This window comes from Lipophrys pholis (assembly GCF_963383615.2).
Source record: "Lipophrys pholis genome assembly, chromosome: 16".
In the NCBI taxonomy this organism is placed as follows: domain Eukaryota; kingdom Metazoa; phylum Chordata; class Actinopteri; order Blenniiformes; family Blenniidae; genus Lipophrys; species Lipophrys pholis.
Window position 1 is genome coordinate 3,303,211 of NC_137634.1, and position 16,508 is coordinate 3,319,718.

General features: G+C 45.3%; 1 protein-coding gene across 2 annotated transcripts; it reads left to right on the forward strand.

The window, feature by feature from the left end:
- The first annotated feature begins 2,479 nt into the window (after nucleotides 1-2,479).
- On the forward strand, nucleotides 2,480-15,399 carry LOC308122246 (galactosylgalactosylxylosylprotein 3-beta-glucuronosyltransferase 1-like). Of its 2 annotated transcripts, XM_080483962.1 has the most exons (7): nucleotides 2,480-2,829; nucleotides 2,906-2,982; nucleotides 8,559-8,612; nucleotides 8,793-8,935; nucleotides 11,239-11,687; nucleotides 13,581-13,877; nucleotides 14,319-15,399. In XM_080483962.1, exons 4-7 carry the CDS (start codon nucleotides 8,815-8,817, stop codon nucleotides 14,391-14,393), a joined length of 942 nt encoding a protein of 313 aa, XP_080340088.1. In that variant the 5' UTR covers nucleotides 2,480-2,829; nucleotides 2,906-2,982; nucleotides 8,559-8,612; nucleotides 8,793-8,814; the 3' UTR covers nucleotides 14,394-15,399. The 2 variants fall into 2 exon arrangements, with proteins under 2 accessions (XP_080340088.1, XP_080340087.1); XM_080483961.1 differs by lacking the exons at nucleotides 2,480-2,829; nucleotides 8,559-8,612 and having other exon boundaries at nucleotides 2,912-2,982.
- The last annotated feature ends 1,109 nt before the right edge of the window (nucleotides 15,400-16,508 follow it).

Below are 16,508 nucleotides of genomic sequence, written 5' to 3' on the forward strand. Positions count from 1 at the left end.
GGTATCCAATAATTAAATACACCATGTAGCCCTGTGGGGGGGTGGTGGCTCCACCCCGGGGCTCTGGGGACCGCCGGTGGTTGGGGCGTCGTGGCTTTGGTGGTTGGTGGCTCTGTGGGCTCGGGGGGGTCCTAGCGTCTATGCTGGGGGGCTGCGGCCTGGCCTGGGGAGTCCTGGGCGGGGGTGTGGGGGGGGGCTCTGCCCTGGGCGGGGGTTGGGCCCGCTGGGGTGGGGTGGGGGGGCTGGGCGTCGGGCCCCGGCTTGGCTGTCGGCTGGGGGGGGTTGGGGGCGGGTCGTCCGGGCCCTGGGGGTGCGGGGCCTCCCCCTTTCCGGCGGGGGTGCCCGCTGTGGCGCTGGGGGTGGGTCCTCCCTCTGGCCCCCTCCCCCGGTGGGGCGGGTTGGCCCCTGCTGCCGCGCTCCGGGTCTGCCTCATTCCTGGATTGGGGGGAGCGGGGGACGGGGGGGCTCCGGGTTCTGGATGGACGGTTGACTGAGAGTGACCTCCAGGGCCTGATGGTGTGTGTGTGTGTGTGTGTGTGTGTGTGTGTGTGTGTGTGTGTGTGTGTGTGTGTGTGTGTGTGGGCGAATGAGGGGGGGTGCCCTGACCACTGGCCTCCGGCTGGGCTCGCACTGGGCCCTGCGGGTCTCAGACTCTGCTGTCTGGCCGTTGGGTGGGGTGGGGGCTCCCTGCCCGGGTCCCCTTACGGCGCCTTGTTGGGGGGGGTGTGGCTCCCCGGGTCCTAGGCCGGCCGCTCGGGGGTGGGGTGGGGCAGCGCGGGGGGTCCAGCTGGGCCAAGGTCCTAGCGACGGGGGGACCCCCTCCCTCAGAACCCTCCCTGCCTTACCTCACCTTATATTACTCCACAATAGGGAACAGTGGGGCGGTGCCTAGGTGGGGGGTCCGGGCTACTTAACTGCGGTCTGGGTCCTCCCCCGACTTCGCACCACCCACAATTTTAACCACACTTAGTCACGCAGGGTCTTGAGGGGGTAAGCCGCTTTCGGGGTTCTGCCGCTTGTCAGCGGTAGAACGCCCGGGCCCCGCTACCCCCCAATTTTAAACCGCACCATAGACACACACATTGCATCCACCTCTTCAAAACACAAAGACACACCCTTACATACATCCAACACACATATAGGGCAGGGGAAGGGCGGGAGACGTGGCTCCCCCCAGCACCTCCCACTGGGGTCCCCCCCCGGCCCGGGGTGAGTGCGGCTGGGATGCCGGGGGCGCGCTCCCTCGGGCATGGCGCTCGTGGGGGGGCTGGGGCGCGGTGCTCCTTCTCCATTTGCTGTTGGATTAGTGGAGGTTGGGACACCGCGGTGGCCGGGTGGGGGCCCGGCCGGCGGCCTGGGGGGGCGAAAGTCATCACTCCCCCACCGTCCCGAGTGTGTGTGTGTGTGTGTGTGTGTGTGTGTGTGCGTCTGCGTCTGCGTCAGGGGTGGGTGTCTGTGGGGGGTGGGTCAGGGGTTGGGTATTTCAATTAAAACCGGGGGGGAGGGTCATGGGGCGGATGTGATATGAGGCTCCTGGGGGTGTAGAGTTGACTGTCCTCCGACCGGGGCCTGCGCCGGCCTTCGCTTTCCTGGGTCTGGGGGCGGGGCTGGTCCGGGGCGCGGCGGCTGGGGCCGTCTCTGCCTTGCCGGGTTGGGGGGGGGCGGTGGGTGGGCCTGTTCCCGGGGGTGCGGCGGGACTCGCCGCCGGGGTTGGGGGGGCTCTCGACCCGCTCGGCCCGGGGGCCCTGCTCCGGCCTTTTCTCGGCTTGGCGGCTTGGGTCGGGGCCTGGGGCCCTGTGCCCTTTATTCTTCTCTTGTGGGCCCCTCTTGCCTGGGGGGGATTCCTCTCTGCATTCTCCGTCGGGTGCTTTTTGGGCGGGGACGTGGCTCTCTGGGGTGGTTCGCTGGGGTCCCCCCGGGCCTGGGGGGCTTCCGTCTGCCGGGGTGGCGGTGTCCGGGCCCAATGGCCTCGGACCCCGGGGTCTTGCCACGGGTCCCCCCACAGCAGTTCCGGTCCCACCCAGTGGACAAACCACACGCACACACGCACACGCACACGCACACGCACACGCACACGCACACACACACACACACACACACACACACACACACACACACACACACACACACACACACACACACACACTTCCACTCCTCACGAAAGGTGCTTCTGAAGTTGCTTGTTCTCTATCATCATTTGCTCAAACTTTGGAGGTCATGTTCCTCTTTTGTTGTCGCCTCTTTGTTAATTCATGTTCCTGCTTCACGTTGCTGTCTAGATAGAGCTGCTCAGGCTGGTTTAATCCAAAAACAGTTGGAAAATATTTGGATCAGTGTGATAACTGCAAATAATATATGTAGCACAACAAGGATATTGTATGTTATCCCCCTACCCCCTCCCCCCTCCTCCCTCCTCCCTCAACCTTTTTCTCTCTTTTCTCTTCTCTCTCTCTTTGAGCGTTCCCCGCCGGTCGTGTACGGCAGCCATGCCATCTTCTGACGGAGAAGGCAACAGGAGGAGACTCCAGGTCTCTCCCTGTTGCAAGACCAAAATCTGTTCTGACTCCGAAGGCTCTCAATCACATCATATTGTTGGCCCAAGCTGCCGAACAGGACAAGGGCAAAAGGAAAAAAAAAAAAAAAAGAATGTGTCAATATCTTATGACTATGATTATGAGGATTACTTACCAAAGTGTTGATTGACTTTGCTCCTAACATAACATATCAGGTGTTAAATATTTGATTAAACAATGAAAAATAATCTAAGAAGTTTGTTGTTTTTCATCCGACATTCAAAAAAGCCATCGACTGGATGAGATGATCAATCAGGTTTGGCAACACATAGGTGTATTCAAGCCACACCTGTGACATAATATCACAGCTGTCATCATTCACTTGTTCTCAGTTTAACCTGAGGGCAAACCAAGAGAGAGGGCGACCTGTGCAGGAGTGGATGCTGAGGAGCTTCAGTTTGTGGTTAAGGTATGAACTCTTTATTTTCTTTGTCTTTGGAGCGACTGACAAACAGAACTGTCTTATATTGACTGTGTAAAGGGCTTTTCATGCCGAAAGGGGTTAAATTAGATTGTTTGTGTAGTTAAACTACAGAAAACTGTTGACTATCAGGGGATCAGAATAGTGTGATAGTTCTGTGAGAGATGGAGAAATTGGATCTGGTTTCATCTAAAATAAAGAAGGATCTCTGTCTCATACGCTCACACTTATGAAGATTCAGAATAATTTCTTGTGAAGGTTTGACTAGTTGTCTGAAGATGTTTGTCTTTTGGACCAAACTTTTAGCTACTTGCCAAAGCAAGTCATTTGAAAGCCTCGTTGATCTGTCCCAGTAGTTAATCACTGCCAGAGAGGCTCGTTTTGCTGCAAAGCTTCATGACCTGTCAAACTGCATGAGCACTGAACCCCACTGAATGATGAACATTGTTGGTGGTATTTCCATTCGGTCCACCGTGCACCACTCCATAGGTTTCACTCCCATCAAAAGAATGACTGGTAGAGAAATTACCCTTCACTGCACCTTCTGGACCAACCAGAAGAGGGCAGTGTTGTCACGGCCTGCACAGCAGAGCCACTCAATCCATTTACTCCCTTGGAGTAAGGTTAACTCCTCCCATAGCGAGGGGTGGAGAAACTCCACCCCAGGAGCAGAGGAGATTTTTATCAGTAGGTTTTAGCATGCTCAGGTGCATGTACTAACCCTGCCACCATCAGAAATCTAACTCCGCCTCCTTAGACAACCTGAGCAGTTACAAAGCTTGAGTTGAAACAGTCAGGGAAATATAGTCACTGGAAACTCATATCCAGCTCTATTAACACCACTTAGCATGCCTTAAACTTTGTCGAGTATTGTTTAGGAGAAATAACCCTTGTGTGTAGTCAGAGATATCACAGGAGATCGTAGGGAGATAAGATCCTCCGTTAGCAGCTTCAGTACAGGTAGAATCACCTTACTTAGCGCCACTAACCCGGGTTGAGCAATCTCTCAAGACGAACACCACCACGGTTATAAACCTTCACAGATACATCTGACATAGTCTCTGCAGTGCTATTTTAACCTCTGTGAACCCACAGAGCCAAGAGTTGTGATTTCTTCAGAACTTAGCCATTATTGAAATAATGTGTACAGTTTGAAGTATCTGTAGTGAATGTTGGGTTTTGGAAGGGAACACACACGTACACCTCCACACACCACACTTCACTCTCTCACTCCTAGCTGGAGCACGTGCACCAAGACCCCCCAGACGGCTGGTGGCTCTTGGACGCTTGCTCACTGGTGAACCATCGCCAATGTCGTTGCACACGCCAAGTGCAACCACCTCCAAATTTTACAGATCAGACTCGACTCCCTGCATCCGGTACCTCCGCTTTTATAAACTGGTCCACAAACATGTCGCGAGTTAATCCCTATCTTCCGGGAGGTGTGGGAGGAGCCTACTAACTATTTTCTAACCACCTGTCCCCCTTTCCCTTTCCTTTCTTCAACTCTGGTACTTCATTTTCATTCATGTTTGGCAAACTGTACGAAATGAGTATTGTGGTTGTAGGTAGTTAGAAAAGTTAAAAGTCTGCCCAGACTGGTCTCTCTGTCTGCCCAGACATTAGCCTCGCACATGAACTGTATGAACTGTTGGACTGTTGTGGACATGATGTTTTCCAGGACATTTGGACGTTCACATGGACTCCACGATCATATGGACGATATGGCCCAGGTTTGCTCCAAAGACTGCAATTAGCATCCCACTCTTCGGAACAAAGGGGGGATGTTCGGGCTGAAGATTCCATGAACTCCTCCAGAGGTTTTTCCCCCGAAAGGAAAACACCAGCAACAATAAACAGGCCATAAAACAGCAGGGGAGCGAGCCAGACCCCGGAAGTGGCCAATGAGGATGCTTGAATCCGACCCGAACACCACAGGGGTCTAAAACTGAAGTTGGTGAGACCAACTTTCTACCAACATTCTCTGCTTTTCAATCTGACCATCGAGGGAGAGACATCTCTTTCCCTCATCAGGATGGTATTAGAGAGCACCAAGCAGAAACAAAGAGACAGAACCAACACCAGCCCGCTGGATGAGCAGGACCCAGTTCGGACTACATCTTCTGTTCCCTCTATTTTTGCCTTTTTGGGATTCTGGAGACCAAAGCCAGCGTCTCCTCTTCTCCAAAATCATCCTCTCAGCTGTCTACTGCTGCAGCTGGAGCCAGGCCTCTGGATTCAGGATGCTGAATTCAGACCCGGTAACAACCAGTTACCACCGCCTCCCAGAACCAACAGCGCCACGGATGGTGCTGTCCAGAACCAAACCAATAAGGGTGAGAGCTTTTGTCTGGGCAGAGAATAGTTAGAATGATGTTCTGTTAACATGCAATGTGTTTCCATGTGCCGCTCAGAAGGCCGCAGCATCTCATATGTTTGTGTAGGCGCGTTCACGCGCACCAACCAAGTCCCGGACTCTGGTTTTCCACCTCAGAACCAGAGGTCCGAGTGAGCTCCAGGCCCACTGGGAGCTCTGTGTGGAGGAACCAGGGTTCAGAACCGAGTCGCGCAGAATTCTCTGTCTTTCTCTTATCTTCATCTACTAATCTTGATCTGCTGGGGATCTGCCTGTCATCTCCCGCAGCTACGACCCCCCTTTCTCCACTTACTGCATGTAACACTTACATGATAGGTGCTGCAAGAGCAGATCTGCCTCAGTCACAGGAGTCCTAACTGCAGGTCCCGACCTCCACTTAGGACTCAGAACCGGGCCAACGGAACCGCCCGTTCGTTACGCCCTCGGTAGACTAACTCGCTCCGAGACCGCCCTCGCGCATGCGCGCTCGACGGACGTCTTGTTTATCTGGCCGCTAAGCAACCGCCACGTCCCCAGAAAGAGCGAGTCAAACGCCTCTAGTGGTCGCGTGGGTCATCGCAATCCCTCTTGACATCCACCTGGTGCACACATCAAGTCATTGCGCTCTCCCTCTGCGCGCCGCCGCACGCTCCTAGTGGTCGTCACAGTCACCGCATTGACCCGCCAACGTCTGCCTCCACCTGGTGGACGTTCAAGGTCATTACACCGCCACCCTCATCTCTCCAGATCACACACACACACACACACACACACACACACACACACACACACACACACACACACACACACACACACACACACACACACACACACACACACACACACACACGCACACACACACACACACTTTGTACATAGTGTTTGTTGTTTAATAGATTAGATCTCCGTGTTAGATGTCGTTTGCTATTTGAATGTGTTGATTTATGAGATGATTTCCGAATTATTTATGAATTAGTACATTTTTATTAATAAACGCCTGTTAGCTGAATTGTACGCTTCTTGGTGATTACTGTGTATTTATTGTTGACAATTCACTGGTTTGTAACAGTCTGTGCTCGGATCTCACACCTTCCATTCTATTTAAGATTGTTATATTTTATGCATAAATATTAACTAACTTAAATAAACTTTTTACAAACAAGACTGATATTTTGGAATTAGCTATTTCCAGTTTATCTAAAAAATTTTATTAATAAATTATTTTTGATAATTTTTTCATTTTTGTTTTGTTTTTAAAGTAATTATTCAATTACTTTAGAAGTTGTTAATGAGTAAATGACCGTTTACTTCCATTAATAATTTCAATTTTTCATAAATTACTTCCAGTGATTTATTACTTTCAGTAATCTATTACTTACAGTAATTTAATGCTAATACCCAACAATAAATCCCAACACTTGCTTTGTAAAATGTCCGGAGTCGTCAGATGGTGTTCAGTTAAGCGTTTAGGGTTGGAAGTTAACAAGTTAGTAAAGAAGAGATTAGCATTCAGACCCTTTGTCTGTATGTGGCAGAGCTAACGTTGGTTTACAGGTTGCTAACGACTCCTCATATCATTACCAGTAAAACTCAATCACAAGTCATAGAGTAGCTTCATACATAGCATCATGTTTAACTAGTCATCTCATGGAATGCCCAGTAGTTACCACATCCTCAGTGTCTTTGAAGAAGGAGTTTAGTTGTTGTCCAGGCTGGAGCTGCTGTTTGCAGTAAGCTGCCGTTACAGAGATTGAGATTAACATTTTGCAGTAGGTTATACCCATGGCTGAGCATCATGAGGGACCGTATAAAAGTCCCTCATACTTTAAGATGGAAAGAAAATCATGTAACGCTGTTTAAATGCTAAAGTTTACTGTGTTTTTGTGTGAGATGGAAAAATGGTCAAATATGGAATGTCCTTGTTCACCTGCAAATACAGTTGCCTGTCAAGTTTAAGGAGCCATTACGAGAAAATCGTTGGTGAACTCATCACAAAAACATCGTCTTTGTTTTATTCATCACTCACCTTAATTATAGTGTCATTGCCTAAATTGAACAATGAAAGACTTTGACTATGTATCTGGCATCTGACCAAAATATTTGCATAACGTCTCATATCTTATGAGAGCGCCATTTAACAAAACACTTGATGCATTTGTAGGAGCCATTTTATGGGTTTATTGTTTATTTCTGTTTGTATGTGTCCTCCTGATGACTGGCCATTTGTTTTGATTTTGTATTCGCCCACTAGGTGGAGCTAGGGCAAGGTGGAGGTTATAAAGCCTCCACCTAATCAATGCCAGGTGTGCAGGACAGGGGAGCAGACACAGTTTTGAACCGTTCCAGGGAGACGTGTCAGGGAGAGTGGCAGTAGGTAGGAAAGATTAAATGTGGACCATAGAAACTCAGTATTGGGCTGAGTGATTGATGACAGGCATCAACTTTTGGACTGTGGAAACCCTCATTTAAATAAATGGATTGAAATATGCCAAGGAAATCTACGCATTGGACCTGATCATTGTTGCCTCTGAACGCGTTCGAAACAGTTCCCCCGTCCTCACCAGAGCAGCACCTTAAATAGGTTAAGGTGCCGCTATAGCACTAACATAACTCAAGTCCTTGATTTGTCACGAACAACAATACACAGAATAATGTGTTATGAAATGTTATGTTGTTAGTTTTAGTAGTTGTTTCACATGAAAAGGTTTTAATAAGAGTAATAGAATAAAAATCAAAAGCGCACGCACGCACGCACGCACGCACGCACGCACACACACACACACACACACACACACACACACACACACACACACACACACACACACCACTCATTCTTGAGACTTGGGACTCTTGTGATCAAGAGTTACGCCAAGAAATGTTGGCTTATGGACTCTTTCAATGTTGTCAATTTTTATTTGGATTTGTGAATTTATGGCACCTTTTCTTAAGAAGATAATTTTAGTTTTTAATATATTTCGGGATAGGTTTTTTTTGGCAAACCAATTATTTCACCTCAATCATCCAAGTTTCGAGGTCCTCACCTGAACACACTATTGTCGTATCGTCTGCAAATAGGACAAATAAGTTTTTTTAAGCCAGATACAATCATTGTTATTTAAGTTAAATGTGAAATTAATTTATAATTCACACCATTGGATGAATGTAACTATTTACTTTATGTCTTATATATTTCCTTCTTTCCATGAAGACAGGGGAGGCGTTGCCTCTCCTGCCACTCCTGATTGCTCGTCAGTGTTCCAAGGTAATGTGAATAACATCTTTATGTAGATATCTTTATGTCCATAAAAAAATATCTCCAACCACACTCAAAGAAGACCTCCAAAGGTTTATGATTAATTCAGACATGTGTAAGCTCTGTGACTGGAAGGGTCAGACTGATCTTTCTGACTGTGTGCCATATCACATGTTATTTGTCTTTCAGATCTTGGCACGACTCAGACAGGATGCTGCCAACGTTTAACAAGAAACGGATCTTTCTAATTTTGGCGATTGTTGTGCCAGTTACACTGCTCCTTCAAATGTCTTATTACAGCACCATTGAACATCTGGTTACTACGGGACCAGGTAACATTGGTCATGGTCATATGAAACAAAGCTGCTCGTACATCTCCATCTTCTGAACTGTCACATGTTCATTTACACAATGTTTCTTTATTTCTTTTAGCCATCCTTTATTGTATTTAATATTGTGCATTTGTTGCTATTCATACTTGATAATGTAAAGCCTTTTGAAATGCCTTATTGCCTAAATATGCTATACAGAAAAAACAAATCACCTTTCATGACTTGCATAAAAGTGCCATGCTGCGTACAAATGCAGCACTTCTGATTATGAATAACTATCACAGAGATTGAGATTAACATTTCGCAGTAGGTTATACTGATGGCTGAGCATGAACATTAGCAATATGGTGAACATTAGCTACCATAATCGTAATTATCTGGTGGGGGAGGGGGATTTAAACTGATTGCAGCAACAGTACATGTAGTTTAATACTTATACAGAATAAATAAGCAACAACACAACTGAATTACATAACATGGCCTTGGTTGAGAAAAGGTCATTAAAGAAGCCAAAATAAAAATTTCTTTTAAAAAGATGTAATAAAATCTAGTCTATAATATACAATATGTAAGTAGCTACTGTGATTTTAAATCATGGTGTCAGAGATTGCAGGGGGTGTGTGGATGGACCCATGCGCAGACTCACAGAGTTCCATCAAAACTAGAGTTTATTGAAGTCCAGGGAACACGAGGACACACAGGGGACACACGGGCGATGAGAGGCGCGACATTATGACCAGTTGACAAGGGCAAGGACAACAGAGGGAGAGGGGTTTAAATACAGAAGGAATGGGTGAACACAGGTGGAGCACAATGATGGGTGCACACAGAGGGATGAGGCCATTGGTTAATTGGAAACACGACGTGAGACACACAGGGGCAGACACAGAGACCTGACACGTGGTCTGTTTTGAGATTCTTTACATATCCAGTTGCAAACAGATTTGGATAATGTCAATATTATCCACGAATCAAAAGCCTTTTAGAGAGGAAGACTATCTCAGGAGTAAAAATTTAAATAGTTCCACAGATTATGGGATATGTACAGAAAAATACATGAAATGGTATCATCCATAAACATACTGCGTAGTTTCCAAGAGAAGAGCACTGCCTAATAGAAAAGCAACCCCATTTTCCAAAGATGTGGAACATGTGAAGAAAGAACAAACCTCACTAATTGGGGGCCTCCCCTTTAAAGTTTAAAAAAAAAAAAAAAAACTGACCTTAAATGGTGCATTCTAATGCATTCTGGACTACTAAATACTACAATGTGACATGTGATAACTTGTAGGACCAGTTGATATTGAATGACCCAAACACCAAATATGTTATCGATGAAACATACTTGTATAAAAGCAGATAATGGAACCAATATAAAGATGTATACAATATATATACATATACACATGTGTATATAATATATATAAAGTGGGCCGGACCAGAAAAATTTCACTATAATAACCTTTAGATTTACACTTGAAAGTTTTTCTTTGTTGTGGCACATAGTATATGTAATGAGATTGTCTATAATTTAGCAAGATCCAACAGTAGGTACTGAAAATGACTACAATCCCAACATAAAGTCAATTTTAATTAAACATTCTGGTGCAAAATGCAGTGAAAAAAAACAACTCCTATAAATCCAATATAACCACCTTGCTTAGTTGTTTTTTGGGTCCAGATAGCAGCCTTTTGCAGGCTGGTTTTGGCTCATGGGCCTAATGTTTGACTCCTCTAGTGTAAAGCGAAAAGTGAAACTTAAGCTTAAGGGGAGTCATGGCGCAGCACTGTGCTGCAGGGGCGGCTGTCCGCTGTCCACTCATTAATGTGTGTTAACAGTTAAAACGTCTCTGTGCACGACGATTTGTGCACTCGGTACAGGGTGTCCGCTCTTATCAGGTCCCACAATCAATATGCTAGAAATGTTAACAAAATGGAGGGTACCCGGCATTTGTATTGACAGATGATGAATTGGATGCTATTAGAGGTGAATCTCAAATCTAAAACCAACAACATAGACTACAAAACTAGAATACGGACTGCGAGGCATGCATCCACTACGGATCTGCCAAGTTTCTACTCGTGCATGCAGGGGGATACCATGAGCGTTAAAGAAAAGTTTCCCCCTGGGAGCCAGTGTTAAAAAGTCAGGGTTGCAGTGGATCTGAGCACCGGTGTTATGTAAACAAAACCCCCATAAGCGAAGAAAATTTTGCGGTTACACTCGTTTTTTTTGCAGCATAAGCAGGACCGATATCTGACATCCCACAGGATCTTATTGTCTTCATTTATTTCCTGAATAGATATCTGTGCCAGAGGGATTTTTACATTGAGGAAGTTCTTGCTGAGTGGGAACAAGGTCATCATCAATCATGTCTACGTTCGGCCTCCGCCCTGGTCCGACAGCCTGCCCACGATCTACGTCATCACTCCTACATACTACCGAGTGGTGCAGAAGGCAGACCTGACACGCATGTCCAATACCCTGCTCCATGTGGCCAACCTGCACTGGATCGTGGTCGAAGACTCCGACAACAAGACCAGTTTGGTTCGAAACCTCCTCAAGAACACAGGGCTGAACTACACCCACCTCAACGTGCACGTAGTCGAGAAGCTTACTTCCAGAGGCAGCAGGCAGAGAAACATGGCTTTGAAGTGGCTCCGGGACACATTCAGCGTAAATGACAGCCGTCCTGGAGTCGTCTTCTTTGGAGATGATGACAACACGTACAGTCTGGAGCTGTTCGACGAGGTGAGGTGATTGTAACGGGGTGCAGACCACTCTGTGGGCTCTCAGCACAAACACTCACAGCCACACTGGTCTCTTGACCTTTACTGTCACTTAAGCAGACTTTCACAAACTGAGTGATTGCAGCTTATTGTTGGGTGCTTTGTTGCAAGCCAGCTCTCTGTCTGTCTCAGTGGTAACCAGACTTGCACAGCGACTGCTCTAACTTTGTCTCAGATGTCTCTCCTCTCAGTCCCAGCTAGTTTACAATCAATGCTCAGTATTGCGGTTTCCAGAGCCATCACAAACTCATGCCTTGTCTCTCTTTCAAACAGCTTTTAATGTTTGTACACCATTATGTGATGAACACAATATATCCACTGAGATGAAACAGCCCTACATCAGTCTGCAGGATGAAAGAGAGAGACGTTATTACGGTGGAGGACTGGCTACCTTCCCGAATGCCATTTGACATGGTTATGTCCATCAGCCCAGATATGGGACACATTTTTTGGGTCAATTTGGTCAATGGGCTTTCTCGAGGTTGCAGTGTTGGGTTGAAACTAGTAGAGTGCCTACCCCAAAACAGGGAAACTGAGATGGTGGTGGTTATTGCCCATCTGGAGATGTACTTGAACACCACCAGAGGTACCCCAGTTGACAGATACACCCAAAAGGCACCCAGTAACACATAAAGTTGCATGGCAAATCGGTATAGCCCATTTCTATTGGTGCATCCCCAGTCTGGGACGTAAAATCTTCCATTGTCTTGGACTGCTGTTCGGTCTGCATCACCAAGGACTACAGGTACTGATGTTTCACTTATATTTGCTCCTGGTGCATCAGCTGGACTAGTTGCTCTGTCATTCTGTTCGTGCTGGCAATTTGAGCCTCATTGTCACAGACTTCTTTGTGGGTTCCACCAATTGTGGCTCAGTTGGTAGAGGTGGTCATCTCTCAACCCTAAATTTGCTGGTTCAATCCCCCATCTGTCTGTATGTTGAGGACACTGAATCCCAAACTGCCCCCAATAGCTGGACCAAGCGCCTTGCCGGGCAACTACCTCCATTGGTGTGTGAATAGGTGAAAGTGACTAACTGAAGTGCTTTGGAAGCCTTTCAATCAGTGGAAAGTGCTGTATAATTTTCACCACTTCAAAGCACCCTCACCATCAGGCCAGTGTAAATGTCTACGCAGTATGTCCAAGTACCAGCTTTGCCTTGACCCTTTCTGCAAGTGTCATTTAAATTGTAAAAATGAATGAACAAGCTAAAGCATCTTGAATCTCAGTCACGGCGAAGGTTTAAAAAAATCTATGTAGCTAGCACAAGGATTTCAGCCATGCCTCCTGCCATGTCCTTTGACAATAGGATTGTGTCACAGATGTTGGCTGGACTGACATTCACATTCAGGGGGTGTAGTTCAAAGAGTTTATTCAAGGTGATGATCTTGAAGCTGGCAAAGGAGTTAAAAGGATAATCTGTAGGCTGGTCCATACACATGTGGAAAAGAGAAGAAACACTATGGAATGCACGGCAGAGTCACGGCAAGGCATGATGCTATTTGGCACAGATAGATGGGGAGAGGGAGTTAATTTACACCAGGGAGGGCGCGAGCACAGGTGAAACACATCAAATTAATGAGAAACAGTGTCAAGTGAGCAAACACAGACAACAGTGGCCTGCACAGATAGACACTAGGTGATGCTAGAGCTCTTGCCTCTGGGCCTGTGTACTGCATGTGGCCTATGTTGATGTGATTGATGATAAATATCCAAATAAAATGAATCTGCAGAACACAGCGATGTAGCGAAGTTTCTGCCTCTTCATTATTTCCTTTGTCTTTTGCAGTAGTTTATAAAAATGTAACTAATACTAAATAAATGATTTACATTTCTATCTATGTTTTACGTTTCAGATGCGCTATACTAAAAAAGTGTCCGTGTGGCCTGTGGGCTTTACGGGTGCTATGCGCTATCAGTCCATCAAAGTCAACGCCATGGGCAAAGTGTACGGCTGGGAGACTAAATATGCTGCATCTCGACCCTTTGCCATTGACATGGCGGGGTTTGCTGTGAGCCTGCAGCTTATTCTGTCCAAACCTGAGGCTTATTTCAGACTGCATCATATAAATGCGGGACAACAGGAGACCAGGTTTTTACAGTATCTTGTCACGATCAACGACCTGGAGCCCAAAGCTGCGAACTGCACCAAGGTAAGAAAAGAACATTTTGAGCATGATTCACATGTAGTAAAAAGCCATATTTGTTCTTTGAGTCATTGAAGGTGTAGTTTGTAGAAGGGGTTACTTACACAACACACTGGTGAGGCAACAAATTATTCAGGCAATCTGGTGATGGTTAATTAGCAAACTAATTCAAGTAGATACTATATCAACAGCAGCAGAACACAACGTTTTTGAGGTACTATCTCAGGTGTATTTTTCACACTTGACTCAAAGCTTTGGATCTTTTTTAAACTATTTTTTTAAAGACAATACTAAACACTGAAGGTTTAAAGTGCCTCTTATGGTCCATAGCTCATCTTAAATGCTCTGTATACATGCTGTGTGATATTTTCAACCAGGATCTGTGTATTGGACTGTATTCATTTTGGCTGTTTTTCTTCTTGTATCTGCTTTTCTCCTTCCCCACAGGTTTTAGTATGGCACACTCGCACTTTAAATCCACCTCGTTTTCAATCTGATGGAGACCCCAACGTTGAGACTTGACACACTTAACCTGATCCAGGTGTTAATCAGATTTAGAAATGTCTTCAGAGCATGACTTTATTTCAACACATTGGTTGCTTTCGAGGGGCCGAGAAATTAGGAACAAGCTCAGCTGATGCGTTGTAATGAAAATTGTCACTTCAAGTAAAGGTGTGATTTTTTTTCTATTCTGTTTTATCATAAACAGAATATTCATATCATTACATATGCATATAATCATGAATTATTAAAAAAAAAAAAAACGAATCTACATTCTTATCATATTATGAGAGCAATATGACATGGGTCTTCTGTATCACTATGTAAAAATCTCATCATAAAGCATCAGCTCGAGAAATTATAAAAGCTAAGTTGAGATGGTCATTCAGATATAGTTTATTAAAATGGTTGGATATTCATGCTCAGTAAGAAAATCTATGTAACAGTCATGTGGTTTTGTGGTGTAAATTGGGAATTAATAAAAGTTGTTTTTCATATGTCATGTTACCATTATTTCTGTTGTTGTTGTTGGCTCATCTCTGCCTTGTTGGGCATAATAATGTTATTTTGTACCATTGATGTTCAAAATAAATATACAGAATAAAATAAATACTATATATGTTACAACACTAGACCAAAGTAAGTCTTGAAAAACCTTGTAATATCAGCCAAGCATGAACACACATGATGGGAGTCGAACCCGAGGCGCCTGCATCAAAACCAAAAACTCTGCCAAGAGTCTTACAAAGGGAGAGAGACCAGAGATAGACCATGGCTGCAGAGCAGGTGAGAGGACGCCAGTGGTCCTGCATCAACGCAGTTAATGTACTTATCATTCATGTCACACATTTCTATTTACCTTCATGTATGCTGAAAAATCTGGGGCACAGCCCCGACTGCAGGGCGTTCGAGCAGGAATGCGCCTGTGAGCCTGAGCTCAGGGCAGAGAAATCCCCTCTTTGCAGCTTCAAATGCTGTCATGGCAGATGTTGAGCAAAAGTCAAGTGTAAATAAAACAGCCAATCGTGAAGCCGCTCTACTCATAAGTAACTCATTTCTGTGTGAATGGACATTGTTTTCTAAATGTTGCCATGTAACTGCAAAACCTTTCAGAGACAAAAAGTATGCGTTTTCCTCTGCGTAAATGTGGCCTAGAAGAATTACCCCAAATCCTTCATCAGTTTATCAGTCCGTCACATAGAGAATAAAGTTAAAAACGTGATGAATTTAACACTCCTCCAATTAGATTGAGAAATACTGGTATTTAATCGTATGCAAAGCATAAGATGGGTAAGTTGAAGGTACTTACTGTCTGTGCATCTGGACTCTGGTATTACAGATAGTGGTGTCATCTGAAGAGATTAAAACACTCTCTGGAAAAATAATGTGGCCTTCTCGATGGGTTTTTTGCATTTGATGTCTTTTGGATAAACAAGATGAACCCAGATACTGCCCGTTCTCCACCTACCTTTCACACAGTGTCACTTGAAAGCTCCCATTTTAATGGGAACATGGGTTGTATGATTAAAATATTTACATTCCCCTCAGGTTAAATCAGGGGTCTTCAAACTTTATGACCAAAAGAGCCATATTTGTGATTTTCCCACCAAGTCGAATTTGTCTGGAGCCACAAAACATGCTAATTATCAGAAATTTAAGGTATGTTTACAATATGTTCCCGGCAGTCACGGCAGCCCCGTGTCAGGAGGGGGACAGGATGGACAAACGTAACAGGTCGTGATTGCCGTGCCATCCATCCCGTTTTGTTCACGGTGGCCTGAAATGAAAATGGGGCTGCCGGCAACACAGTGTAAACGTACCATAAGGGATTTTCTTTTTTTAAAGCTATACAAGTATTCATGAAACGTCATTGCTACAATTTAGATAAGATTTTATAAAAAATTTTAGATGAGTTTTTTTCATGCATTTTAGCCTTTTAGTTGTTTACGCCCACTTTGCTTCAAATTGTTAGAGCAGTTTTATACTAGCAATTTTTTTGAGTTTTTGTTTTAATTTTCTTGTTCCATTCTTTAAAATTATTTTTCATTTCACAATTTTTATTTTCCTGAAATTTGTTTTTTTAAATCATTTTTGTTTTGACCACTTTTTTTTTGTTGCAGTTTTACCTATTTTTCA

Bases quoted from the DNA above. Each gene is read 5' to 3' on its own strand.
- LOC308122246 (XM_080483961.1), top strand. From the start codon at position 2,954: ATGCTGAGGAGCTTCAGTTTGTGGTTAAG. The intron at 2,983-8,792 runs GTATGAACTCTT...TTTGTCTTTCAG, and splicing joins AGCTTCAGTTTGTGGTTAAG to ATCTTGGCACGACTCAGACA. The intron at 13,878-14,318 runs GTAAGAAAAGAA...CCTTCCCCACAG, and splicing joins AAGCTGCGAACTGCACCAAG to GTTTTAGTATGGCACACTCG.